Genomic DNA, 12,124 nt, shown 5'->3' on the forward strand with positions numbered 1-12,124 from the left:
TTAGGGAACGGAAATGCTTTAGCAAATATTAATTCTAAGCACTGGATGTGCTCCCAGCCAGATTAGGCACATTAGAGATGTGTTTGTAGTTGAGGAAAAGGCTACACAAATTATGATGGAGGGAAAGCACTTAATACAAAGTAATTGGACTTCTGTTTGGCATCACAATCACAAACACTGGCCTGTGAAATGAAGAGCAGTTCTATGTTTTGTATAGCAAACATGATAGCTACAGGTACACATGAGTATACACCAATTTTAAGGCTGTTTGCATGTAGTCAGCAGGTTTCTGATGAGAAACTCAGGTATGCACAGCAACTGACACAGAACATGTGGCACTATGCTGAGTTTGGCAGGGCTGACATCTTTGCAACACCAACCATTGTGTTTATATAGGCATTAGAATGCCCTGTCCTGATTGCTTGGGATCTGACTGGTGGTGTTTGAACAGATTTCAAACCCTGTTTTAGAGCACCTTGGAATAAGATCTGTGGGAAAGTAACACTATGAAAAAAATTGCCCAGGGTGCCTTTTCCTAGATACCGGGTAACACCAAAGAAGATCAGCTTCCTCTCTTTCATGACAAAGGTTGCCAGTTTCTGACTCAAAGGCTGATGATAGACAGGGCACCTCCTATTTAATGCACTGGCATACTCCTATTTAATGTATTGGCAAATCAGCTGCTGCTAGGTCAGTCTTGCTTTGCCCTGTTCCATCTAGAGAAAAATGAAGAAAGACGCTGCCATGGAAGCGGCTGAGGAGTCAAGTAGGTAGGGAAGGGAAAGATGACACATCAGCATCAGCTCGGCTGGCATGCTTGAGGCAGATACGGATACAAAATCAGTTGTGAGCTTTCCTTATACTTTAAGTGTATCTTCAACTTAAATGGTTTCTTATCCATTGAAAAGCTGTACTAAAAAGGGAGCTCAGCAGGCCAAAGGAATTAACTGGTTGAACTTTCTCTCTGCCATACAATTATTCTTCACCAAGTATCATCAAGATCAGAAAATGGCACCCAGCCTGTATAAGGGCACAAGCCAGTAGCACTCAAGCACTTTTAAAATCCTGACTGATTTCAGTGTCCACAGGCATATTTTCCCCACTGAAATCAGTTCAATGGATAAGTGTTTAAATCCGGGGGGGGGGGGATATTCTGAATTCCTCACTGGTGCAATATCAAGAGAACATACCAAGAGAACCCGTTGTAACTACTATACATATACTGCTTTAAAACTCAAAGCCTTTTTTCTTGCTCAGTTAAAATACAAAGAGTTGCAAGCAAAACAGAGTAATACATTTTAAGTTAATTGTACAAAAAATATTTTATGCACTAGAAAATCAATCTAAAAGGCTAGACACAGCTTTTCTAAAATAATAATAATAACAATAGCATTATCTGGAAGAAAAGTTAAATGGCATAGCACCAGGATTAACTCCCATGGCAAGACATGTTGCTTCAGTAGACATGAGAAGTGATGAAGATGTAAATTTTGGCCAGAAAAGTCGTGTATGTTCCTTGACGCCAAAGCTTCATTTCAACATCTAACAAAAAGTCTTTGGGTTCCTTCACTTGCCGTTGAAGGTAGACAATGCCTGTGTAGGAATTAAGTTTTCTAGTGCTGAAGTAGTTCTCTTCATTTCCTTTGTTGATGGTAAGGATTATGTTATCTCCAGCATAAGCTGGCGAGGGGCCAATTCGGAAAATATGAGCCGGGACTACAATGTTGGTTTGGAAGTTAAGCTGATAGTAAGTAATTCTCAAGGGAGTGTTTTGGCAATCCAGATAGTTGAAGCAGTTGATACGCTCACACCTCCTGAGAAAACAGGGAAAAAAGAAATATTTAGCACTGCAATGCCTGCAGTTCAGATGATACAGAATGTGGGTGATTCACAAAGTCCCAGAAAACCTCTCAGCTGTTAGACGGATATACAGCAGAGCTGCGAACTTTTAACTGTAATTAACATCTGCTTGTTCTTCCTTTACAACACCCTGTACACTGAGGCAATTGTCAGCATAACATCCAAGTATCAAAAGATCATGGGCCCTGAAAACCCCTTTTGGAAGCTCCACAATGAGTGTATAGAAAACTACAGACAAAGTCATACTGTGTGGGTTTGCCTGGAAAAGGAATCTGTGATTCATCAGAATGCAGTACTCTGATCAAGCTGTGTAAAAAGTAGAGAAAAGGCAGCCCAAAGCATGGTTTCTGCATTCATTTCCAGCTTCATAGTTCCACAAGAAGGAGCTGCCTTATGCTAACTTACACTGAACTTCGTCTAACCACATTTCTGAGAAGTTTCTGACTGAATAAGGTCTGCAGAATCTCAAGCAGAGCCTCCAAGGGCAGGTAATCAGGAAAGACCCCATTCTGAGTTTCACTGTGGGGTGAAATACTGAACTTGTTGAATATCTATGCAAAATATTTTTTCTGGCCTCCTGAGATTAAAAACAGGTTGTGATGCAGAGATCCAGGGGCTGGATTCATGGGGAAAGGTTCAGTCAAAGATCCTGGATGTCTATGCATTTAAGATGTTAAGGTCCATAGCATGGATTTTGTTAAAATATGTAATAGTAATACTTATGATACTAGTATTACACTAGAGCCAGTACAGTGTATAGTATGACACTAGGGTCTGGGAGACCTGGGTTTGAATCCCCACTCAGACATGGAAACTTGCTTGGTGATCTTGTGCCAGTCACACACATTCAGGCCTTGACCTATCTCACAGAGTTGTGAGGATAAAATGGAGTAAAGGAGAACCATGTAAGATGCTTTGAGTCCCCACTGGTGGAAAGTGTGAATAAATGTACATTTTTGTTGTCGTTCAGTTGCACAGTTGTGTCCGACTCTTCGCGACCCCATGGACCACATCATGCAGGGCCCTCCTGTCTTCTGCTGTTCTCTGGAGTTTGCTCAATTTCATGTTCAGTAAAAACTTTCAAAATTTGGGATTTTGAGGGCAATCCTGGGAAACTCAGAATATTCTTACAGATTTTTAGAAGAAGAGAAGGCTTTTATACTCCATTTTTTTCTACCTTAAGGAGTGTCACAGTGGTTTACAATCACCTTCCCTTCCTCTCCCCACAATAAACACCTTGTGAAGTAGGTGGGGCTGAGAGTTCTGAGAGAACTGTGACTGGCCCAAGGTCACCCAGCAGGTTTGATGTAAAGGAGGACTGGGGAATCAAACCCAGTTCTCCAGATTTGAGTTTGTCATTCTTAACCACTACACCACACTGGCTTTCAGTAGTGAGTAGTGCAGAAAAAAAATCCCCCGTGTTTGGAAAAGCAAATTCTTTGGGTTGTATCTAGAGTAACATGGATGCAAGGACTTCCATACTCAAGAGTGAAAATTCCCTGCCTCCCTCCTTAACACCATAAGAAGAGCCCTGCTGGATCAGACCAATGGTCCATCTAGTCCAGCATCCTGTCTCACACAGTGGCCAACCAGTTCCTCTGGATGGCCATAACAGGGCATAGAGGCCAAGGTCTTCCTCTGATGTTGCCTCCTCACTCTGTGATTTAGAGCCTTAGTGCCTCTGAATGTGGAGATTCCTCTCAGTCACCATGGCTAGCAGTCATTGGTAGACTTATCCTCCATCAATTTATCTAATCCTTTTTTAAAGCTGTTTATTCCTGTGCCCCCCACTATATCCTCTGGCAGTGAATTACATGTTTTAATCACTCTCCTTCCATGACAGCTGAGAGAGGAGGGATTTCAGGAAAAGGATTTCAGGAGGGAGGTGGATTACTGTGGGAAGAGGAAGGCAGGAGAATCAAGTTTTGTGGGTAGAATTTCTTGAGTCTATACAATCATTTAGTTGGGATCTTTGTCTATTTTCAGGTTCTCTAGACTGACATATTCTATAGCAATTTCCAGTGAATTATTTTATTATAAAACAACTTCAAGTTAGCAGAACATATCCAACATTTTCTCCTAGGTTTGAGTTAATTTATCTGACCTCCCTCCTGCTTGATTCTGAACTTCTGGATGGAGCATATTTGCTTCTTCCAAATTAAAATGAGTGTCATGCCAAATGTTTGTGGATGAACACCTTGCTGCAAAAAGGATTCTTTGGAGGGGCTTAAATTGTTCTCTGAAACCTCAAATATTGATATTTTTGCAACTGGTTGTTGTCTCTCTTCACAACTGTTTCACTGCATGGTTCATTTTTTTGGGTTTTTAAAAATCTTTTTATTGGGAATAGAGTCCCTAGCCACTCAGGGATCATTATGCTTACATTATAATACTACATAAAGAATAGACCACAATGTTACAGTGCCAATCAGTTTTGCTTCCTGCACCCATTCTGAATGGGCCAACACTTTTACCTTGGTATGAAGTCATCCTTGAAAAAGTGCCTAAAGAGAAGACACTTGGATTACCCTCAAACAAGAGCACTTGGGGTTCAACAGATAGCCTTTTATCATGCAAAACAGTTACTAAGGTGCAAGGGTCATTTCCTGCAGGAGCGCACAGGAGCAAAACTCTGGCAGTAAAGAGCCCAGGGGGCGGGCACATGCAACAAACCCCACCCCCTGCTCCCAGCAGCCCTCAGTCAGAGCAAGAAGCAGCCAGGTAAGTTGCAGAGCTCCCCCTGGCCCCCCGGTCCAAAACAGTCCAGTGGCACCTTTAAGACCAAGTTTTATTCAGGCACAAGCTCTCCCTCCCCTGCGAGGACAGAGCTGCACGTTCCACCCCCCTCAATAGCTAGCAATCTAAAACAGTCCAGTGGAACCTGAGCAGTGGGTGTTGCCTTCTGACACACTTCTGGTGATATCAGGGGGTGTGGCATATGCAAATAAGTTATGCTAATGAGTTATGCTAATGAGCTCCAGCACCTCTTTTTCTATGAAATGACCCCTGCTAAGGAGCATTGTAAATACCTCCTCCCCTTGTGATGTGAGCATTTTACATTTTTTTTAAAACTGTTTGGACTTACGTATCAGACACTTTTCTATAGTTGGCTGGGCACTCAAACAAAAGACATCGGAAACTGCCTTGAACATTGTAACATGACTGTGCTGAAGAACAATTGTGGTTTCCCAGTGCACATTCATCAATATCTGGGAATGAAACACACAGGAGAGATTACACAGTACAGTCACAAACACTATACAGTCACACACAAGATGTGGCCTCATCCCCAAGCCATTCTAGAAATATCCCCTGCATGAACCAACTGTCAGGATAGGTATTGTGGGTAAAGTATATGTTTCTACTAACAGAAATCAACAATGTATACATTTTGCTCCCATGTAATAAGGGATAGTTTAAATCCAACTTTTCTCTCTGTGAATTATTTACCCATTTTGCACATTGCTGGCTAGTAAAGAAATTCACTTGATACGTATCCCACTTGATCTTAATATTTAATTGACAGTATCAACAAAAACTGTATACTCTAGAGGAAAGATGACAAATGCATTCACGTCTTGTAATTTTAGGCAAGGAAACAATAAGGGGAAACTCACTGCATCCCGTGAGTTCTCTGTGTTGGAGCTATTTTTCACTGGGTTTGTAATGGGACTCGTGTTGCTAAAAGGAGCAATGGAATCCTCTTTTACATATATCCTTTTATATGTGGATATATACCTGTAATTTTAGGCAAGGAAACAATAAGGGGAAACTCACTGCATCCCGTGAGTTCTCTGTGTTGGAGCTATTTTTCACTGGGTTTGTAATGGGACTCGTGTTGCTAAAAGGAGCAATGGAATCCTCTTTTACATATATCCTTTTATATGTGGATATGTACAAAGGTACATAGGTATGTTACTGCCCATATTTTCACATAAGGTGTGCTTAACAATAAAAAATACTTTAGTTTCTGGGCACAGAATCAGTTCTTGAACAATAAGATAGTAAGTATTGAGCTGTGGTTCCGAAAATGCAGAAATACCAGATGTGATGGATCCAGTTCAAGCAGATTAAAAAAAAACTGTCTGAGATTTTGTAGCCACACAAGGAACTTGCAGATGTCTAGACAGCATTCAGGGGGTTGCAAATAAAATACATGTTAACAGGCAAACCATGTGGCAAAGTACTATGGTGAAATCTGCCAGTTGTCATACAGGAGACATAATCTTTAAAAATACCATAGCTTTCCCTGAGGGACAAGAATTGCTCTTGCATGCAGTGTGGCTTGGTTTAAAAGCCCATGAAGAAAAATGTTCAAGAGGAAGTCAAAGAGAATTAAATTAAGCCCCTCCTTGCTGATTCTTAAAACAAGGTGAAAAGATAAATTGTTTCCATATGGTATCTAATGTCACAAAGAGATTTACTTCTCCAAAGTTTTACCACATGGTTTTGAAAACAATGATCCATAACATGAAACTCCTGCATGCCAGTTCAAACATATCAGAATGAATTGCTGAACTGTAAAAAAAAGAAAAAAGCCATGAATGAAATACAAAGGGTATTGAATAGTGCATTTCAGAATAAAATGGTCCAAATAAGACAATACTTTCTCCTACATTGGCCTCAGTTCAGAATCGAGATTGTGCCTTCTGATTCAATCGAATGGGTAAACCAGTTCTAATTCTGAGACTTCCCAGCATCTGTGCATGAGTATAATATTTGAATCGGGTGGAATGGGAAAGTGCTGTCAAGTTGCAACTGATTTAAGGAGGCTCTGTAGGGTTTTCAAGGGAAGAGACATTCAGAGGTGGTTTGATATTGTCTGCCTCTGGATAGCAACCTTGGAATTCCTTGGTGGTCTCTCATCCAAATATTAACCCTGCTTAGCTTCCAAGATCTGATGAGATTGGACTAGCCAGGGTATATGTGCCTAAAATTGATGATCCTAAACAGCAGCAGCAACAACAACAAATGGCTTGATTGATAACCTTCACTTCAAATATGGGAACTGATCACATGATTTTGGCTCCTACCCACTGGATTTTTGGCAGCCGTTAAACATTATGATTATGTATGGATGTCTCTAAGGTAGGCAGACAGTGTGATTTCACTCCTCCACAGCATATACAACAGTAAATAATGTGACGTCTAATCTGTGCCATTAATGACTGGACTTATTATAAACATCCAGTGATGGATCCAGTAATTCCCAGCTGTGGCTTTCAAATCCCCCATATTTGGCTCTGTCAGTCAGACATGAACCATTCACTGGGTCTGTTCAGTTCAGCACCGAATAACCCAAACACCAGAAAAATGGGTTCACATTGTGTTTTGGCAAAATGGCGCATACGTGAAAATGCTGTTCTTCAAAACAGATCACCAGTTATTAAGATAACTAAGGACTACTTAGACAACCACTGAATAGATAGGATTTTTTTCTACAGTGGTTACTAAACACTGATTTATATGATTTGTGACTGATTTAACTATCTGTTTAAACTATTACCCGCTGGGTGGAGCAACTACTCAGCAAGGGGGACTAGAACTTCAGCATTTTGCTGAAGAATCACCATGTGGAGAATGAGCATGTGCAAAAAGTCAGTTGTACTGTACAAGAGCAATAGCTGAAGCAACCTGCTGAAAAGCCACAAATGAGTTGATGGACAGATAAACAGTTTGTTGAAAATTCAGTTCCCTGTTCACAACTGGTGAACAGTATATAAGCTGAACTGGTGGGTGTCCAAACATCCCTAATCAAAACAGTTTTAGAAATTGCGTCAATTTTACAGGCAGTAATTATGATGCACCCTGATCTGTATGGCTCAGGCTAGCCCAATCTTGTCAGATCCCTGAAGCTAAGCAGGGTTGGCCCTGGTTAGTACTTAAATGAGAGACCACCAAGAATTCCTGGCTTGTAACTTCATGGGGCCGCCATGAGTCAGTTGCAACTGCTGCTACCGTGATAATTGCATTAACTGTTATCTTTATTGAGAGGAATAATAGCAAACAAAGTATTACTAGTCCATAATGTGACAGAAGAATTTTAACAAACTGAGACACTTTAACCTCATTCTTACCCCGACAACTTCTTCCATTTGCTGACATTGTATAGCCTTCATCAGGACAAACACACTGATAACTTCCAGGCACATTAATGCACCGAAAAGTGCACAGAATACCTGCACTTTGTGCACACTCATCTATATCTGGGGGCGAAAAAACAATTATAGACACATCAGGACCATGAAACAACATTACTAAGCCATTGGAAAATTCAGAACATAGCTGTGATGTTAATGTATTACCTTTGCAAGAATGACTGTCTTCTGCTAACTGATAGCCTTGCCTGCAATAACACTGATAGGAACCATAAATATTCGCACATTCTTGACTGCATGGATTGTTGTCACATTCATTGACATCTGTATAAAAAAAGAGAACAGACATTACGTTTAGTCAGTCTGACACACTGCCATGTTTCTAGCAATGGCTCAGAGCTAAATTATGGAAAGGTGAAAGAGACTTCACAATGGGCAACTGCTAAACCTGGTGATGACTGCAAAAAGATCTATGTCTGGAAACATGAAGATCAATGTTCAGCTTGTATACAGTAGCACACAGAGGAAATTTTTTTTAGTAGTACAGATGAGTGCAAGTGACCACAGGTCAGCCCGAAGGCTACACAGGGCCTATGCAATGCATATTTATAATGTGAGAAACAGAAAAAGGAAAGAACTACTGCAACAAATAAAGCTTTCTTCATCTGAAAATGCATTCTGAAATCCTGCAAACATGGACCCATACGGCCAATTCATGTCAGTGAGACTTATGGCTAACAGTGAGCAGGACTACAGCCAAAAGTACGTGATGCTATGTGAAGAAGATGAATAAGTGAAAGAAAAAGAAGGAATGTCCCCACTTTATGATCACCCCTACTTGATGTCATTCTCAAATTTCTTTTAAAGGAGTCCAGATGTTGTCAATTATAACCCATCATATTTAAGGAGCTTTTCTTTCTTTTTTAATATGGTTCAAATATAATCATATCATGAACATTTAGCTATGTTAGAAGGAGAAGGGAAATGACCACAGATTGTCCAAGCAGATGCTTTGCATGCAGAAGGTTTCAGGTTCAATCCCTGGTGTGGCAGAACAGTCCTCGTGACCAACACGTGCCACTCTGATCAGCCCTCTGAGGCATCAACCGACTGTAGAGATATACTGCAGAAGAGATAGTGGTGATCACAAGTTTCTCTTTCTGTGTGTTTAGATGACAGCACCAGGCTGGAAGGTGTTAGTGATGGTGGGTTTTCTGTTTTAAGTAATTGCACCTGGTATTGGAATGGAGGAGATGTTTTCTCTGCCCTTGGAATAAATCCCAGCTGGACTTAATTGTTTCACTATAAGTTAGGAGGGCTTATTTTCCTGTGAGAGAAGACTGATGGAGGAGATAAGGAGAAGAAGAGAGGGAGAAGAAGAAAACCTCAGCTCAGACCAGGCCAGTGCTGAGCAACCTTTGGACAATACACCTGAATCGACCCGCCGCTGATGTTTTCAGGGCAGAAAGGGATATGGGTATCCTTTTGTTATTCTGTTTTACGTTTGTAATTTGTATAAAATAAAGCTGTTTCTCCTTCTACCACTAGTTTGGTCATTCCTTCTTGAAATCCTTAAAAGGACCATTTGCCAAAATGGGCAACACACTGACCCTGGGAGGGCCTTCTCTTACTCTTCTTTTAGTATGCTGCCACCAACTGGTCATTTTCAGAAGTACCTGCCAAGAGGACCAGTAGTCCCAGCTTCCCTATCACATTGCTGTTCTAATATTCCACCTAGCGCCCACGTCTCCCACTACACAAAGTCTGGTCACCATGGGAACAGCTCGCCACACACTTCCAGGGAAATAGCACTTTTGCAACTGACCACCTCCCTTATCCTCATGCCTGTTTTAAATAGTGTGCTTGAATGGCAACAGGTCTATATGGTATAGAGAACACCTACCAGCATTTAAAACAGTAGATAATTTATTAGAACTAAAAAGTTCACATGCATAAAGATAAAGGTAAAAGTTCCCTTGCTTGAAAGCCAGTCGAGTCCGACTCTAGGGTTGCAGTGCTCATGTCCGGCATGACTAAACACCAAGGCGCATGGAACGCTGTTACTTTCCCACTGAAGTGGTACCTATTTATCTACTTGCAATTTCTTGCTTTCGAACTGCTAGGTTGGCAGGAGCTGGAACTAGAGACAGGAGCTCACTCCATCATGTGACAACTCGGGTCTCGAACTTCTGAACTACTGACCTTCCACAGCCTGCAGTTCAGCGTCTTAACCACTTGAGCCACCGGAGCTCCTTCACATGCATACTATCTTCATAGCAATGGATTGAACAAGGAACACAAAGGAATGATGAAAATGTGAGATCCTCTGTCCCTCAGCTCTATGTATGCCCTAGTTAATCTTTTTCTAAGTCAAGCTCCTTAATTTAGAAGTTACAGTTTGTTAAAAGCTTTCCATTACCTTGGAGTCTTAGTCCAGGCAGCCAGCCCTATGTCTGCTCCATGTGTCAATGGCCACCATCCAAGATGGCGCTTGATGAGAGAGTTCCCTTCTGCAAATTATCCCTGGATGGAGTCAGCCAAAATTAATTCCTCTCCCTGCGGTTGAAGGAATTTTATCTCTTCTGTTTTCCTACCCTCTTGTGGGTCAAAGAATCCTTTCCTGAAATCCCCAGGAAGATGTTACCAAGCCTCTTATGCCACTGTTATGTGCATCACCACCAAATCCCCCTGTCAACTTCTAAAGTGTGAGCTGGCCATTTCATTGTCTCTGGCCAGGATGGCCATTAGCATTTCCAAAAGTTTGATGGTTGGTATTTGGGGACACTTGGGAGCAATTGAGTTCCCCCTTCTGGTAATTCAGAAAACTTTTTTAAAACAAGTGTGTTTGTATGACAGGTTTGCTGGATCTCACAGCAGCGTTTGACATGGTCGACCATGATCTTTTGACCCACCACCTCACCGACATAGGAGTTTGTGGGGTAGTCCTGAAACCTCAAAATAAAATGCAGAAGAATGGAAAGTGATAGAGCGTTTCTATTAATTAAATAATTGGATATAAGCATATAATGTAACTGTACTCTTGGTATACATGTTATGTGTAGTAGAGTGTCTGTTTGTAGTGTGTAGATTTGTTTGTTGTAGATTATAAAAGAAAAAATTAATAAAAGTGTACCCATGGGTACTTAAAATAAAATAAAAAAAAAAATGCATTTTGCTACACCTGACATCTCCAGGTACAAGGATCAAGTCGTAGGTGATGTGAAATGTGTCTGCCTAAGATCTTGGAGAGCTGCTGCCAGACTGAATAGACAGTACTGCATCTGATTTACCGAGGGTCTGATTCAGTATAAAACATACATTGGGGGGGGTGCCCTTTATCAGGGCTGTTCCCCCCCCACCCCCAGTTTGCAGCTCTGCAGCTTGGATAGCTGGTGGCTTCTTGTTCAGGGGCCCAAAGAATTGGACCCCTTGGAGATTCCAATTAAAACTTGGTGGGTCTTTAGAGGAAAGGCAGCACTAGCTCCCCCGCAATTTGGGTGTTCTTTGGTAGACAAACAGCCCCCCCCAAAGTTTTCCCCAGGTAATAATGAACCCAAATAATGAACCCAAATAATTGACGGGCCCAAATATCATGGAATGCCAGCATTTATGCTCTGCCAGAAATCCAAAGAATATTGAGTTTAGGGTTTTTTGTTTATGTTTTCAGGTGCACATCCCTAGTCTATTTAGCTCAGCATTGTCTACTGACTGGTAGTGGTTCTGCTATTGTGGAAACGGCTCTTCAGAGTCTCAGACAGAGAAATGTCTTTTCCAGCAACTTCTACTTTGACTGGCTATGCCAGTTAACTTAGGACCTTCTGCACATAAAACATCTTTATCATTGAGCTTTCCTTGAAAGAGCTCCACAATCCACACATCTTTCTTTAATCTCTTTGTCATCAAAGGACATTATAACACATCTAATTACCTTCACAGTGCTTCCCATCATAAGCCAAACGAAAGCCAGAAGAACAGGAACAATGATAGGACCCGGGAGTATTTTCACATGAGTGCTGACATAGTCGGCCAGGGTAGTTCCAACATTCATTTAGATCTGCCATAAACAAAGAATATATGAGGAAAACTGCAAGATGGGGCAGGGGGGTGGCATATATAATAGTGATTGATGCAGATTTCATATTTCCTTGCTTTGTATTCTAATGTAA

At 41.3% G+C, this 12,124-nt stretch overlaps 1 protein-coding gene across 1 annotated transcript in view; it reads right to left on the bottom strand.

The window, feature by feature from the left end:
• Positions 1–1,456: 1,456 nt before the first annotated feature.
• FBLN2 (fibulin 2) overlaps positions 1,457–12,124 on the bottom strand; it is a 225,170-nt gene continuing 214,502 nt past the window's right edge. Inside the window, exons 13-17 of the mRNA XM_015428721.1 lie at positions 11,887–12,012; positions 8,166–8,282; positions 7,938–8,066; positions 4,946–5,069; positions 1,457–1,814 (exon numbers count right to left, since the gene is read on the bottom strand). Coding sequence (XP_015284207.1) covers positions 1,457–1,814; positions 4,946–5,069; positions 7,938–8,066; positions 8,166–8,282; positions 11,887–12,012 — 854 coding nt within the window. The remainder of the gene's footprint in view (positions 1,815–4,945; positions 5,070–7,937; positions 8,067–8,165; positions 8,283–11,886; positions 12,013–12,124) is intronic.

The sequence above is a fragment of the Gekko japonicus genome, unplaced genomic scaffold, assembly GCF_001447785.1.
Source record: "Gekko japonicus isolate JY-2015 unplaced genomic scaffold, Gekko_japonicus_V1.1 scaffold695, whole genome shotgun sequence".
NCBI classification, from domain to species: Eukaryota; Metazoa; Chordata; class Lepidosauria; order Squamata; family Gekkonidae; genus Gekko; species Gekko japonicus.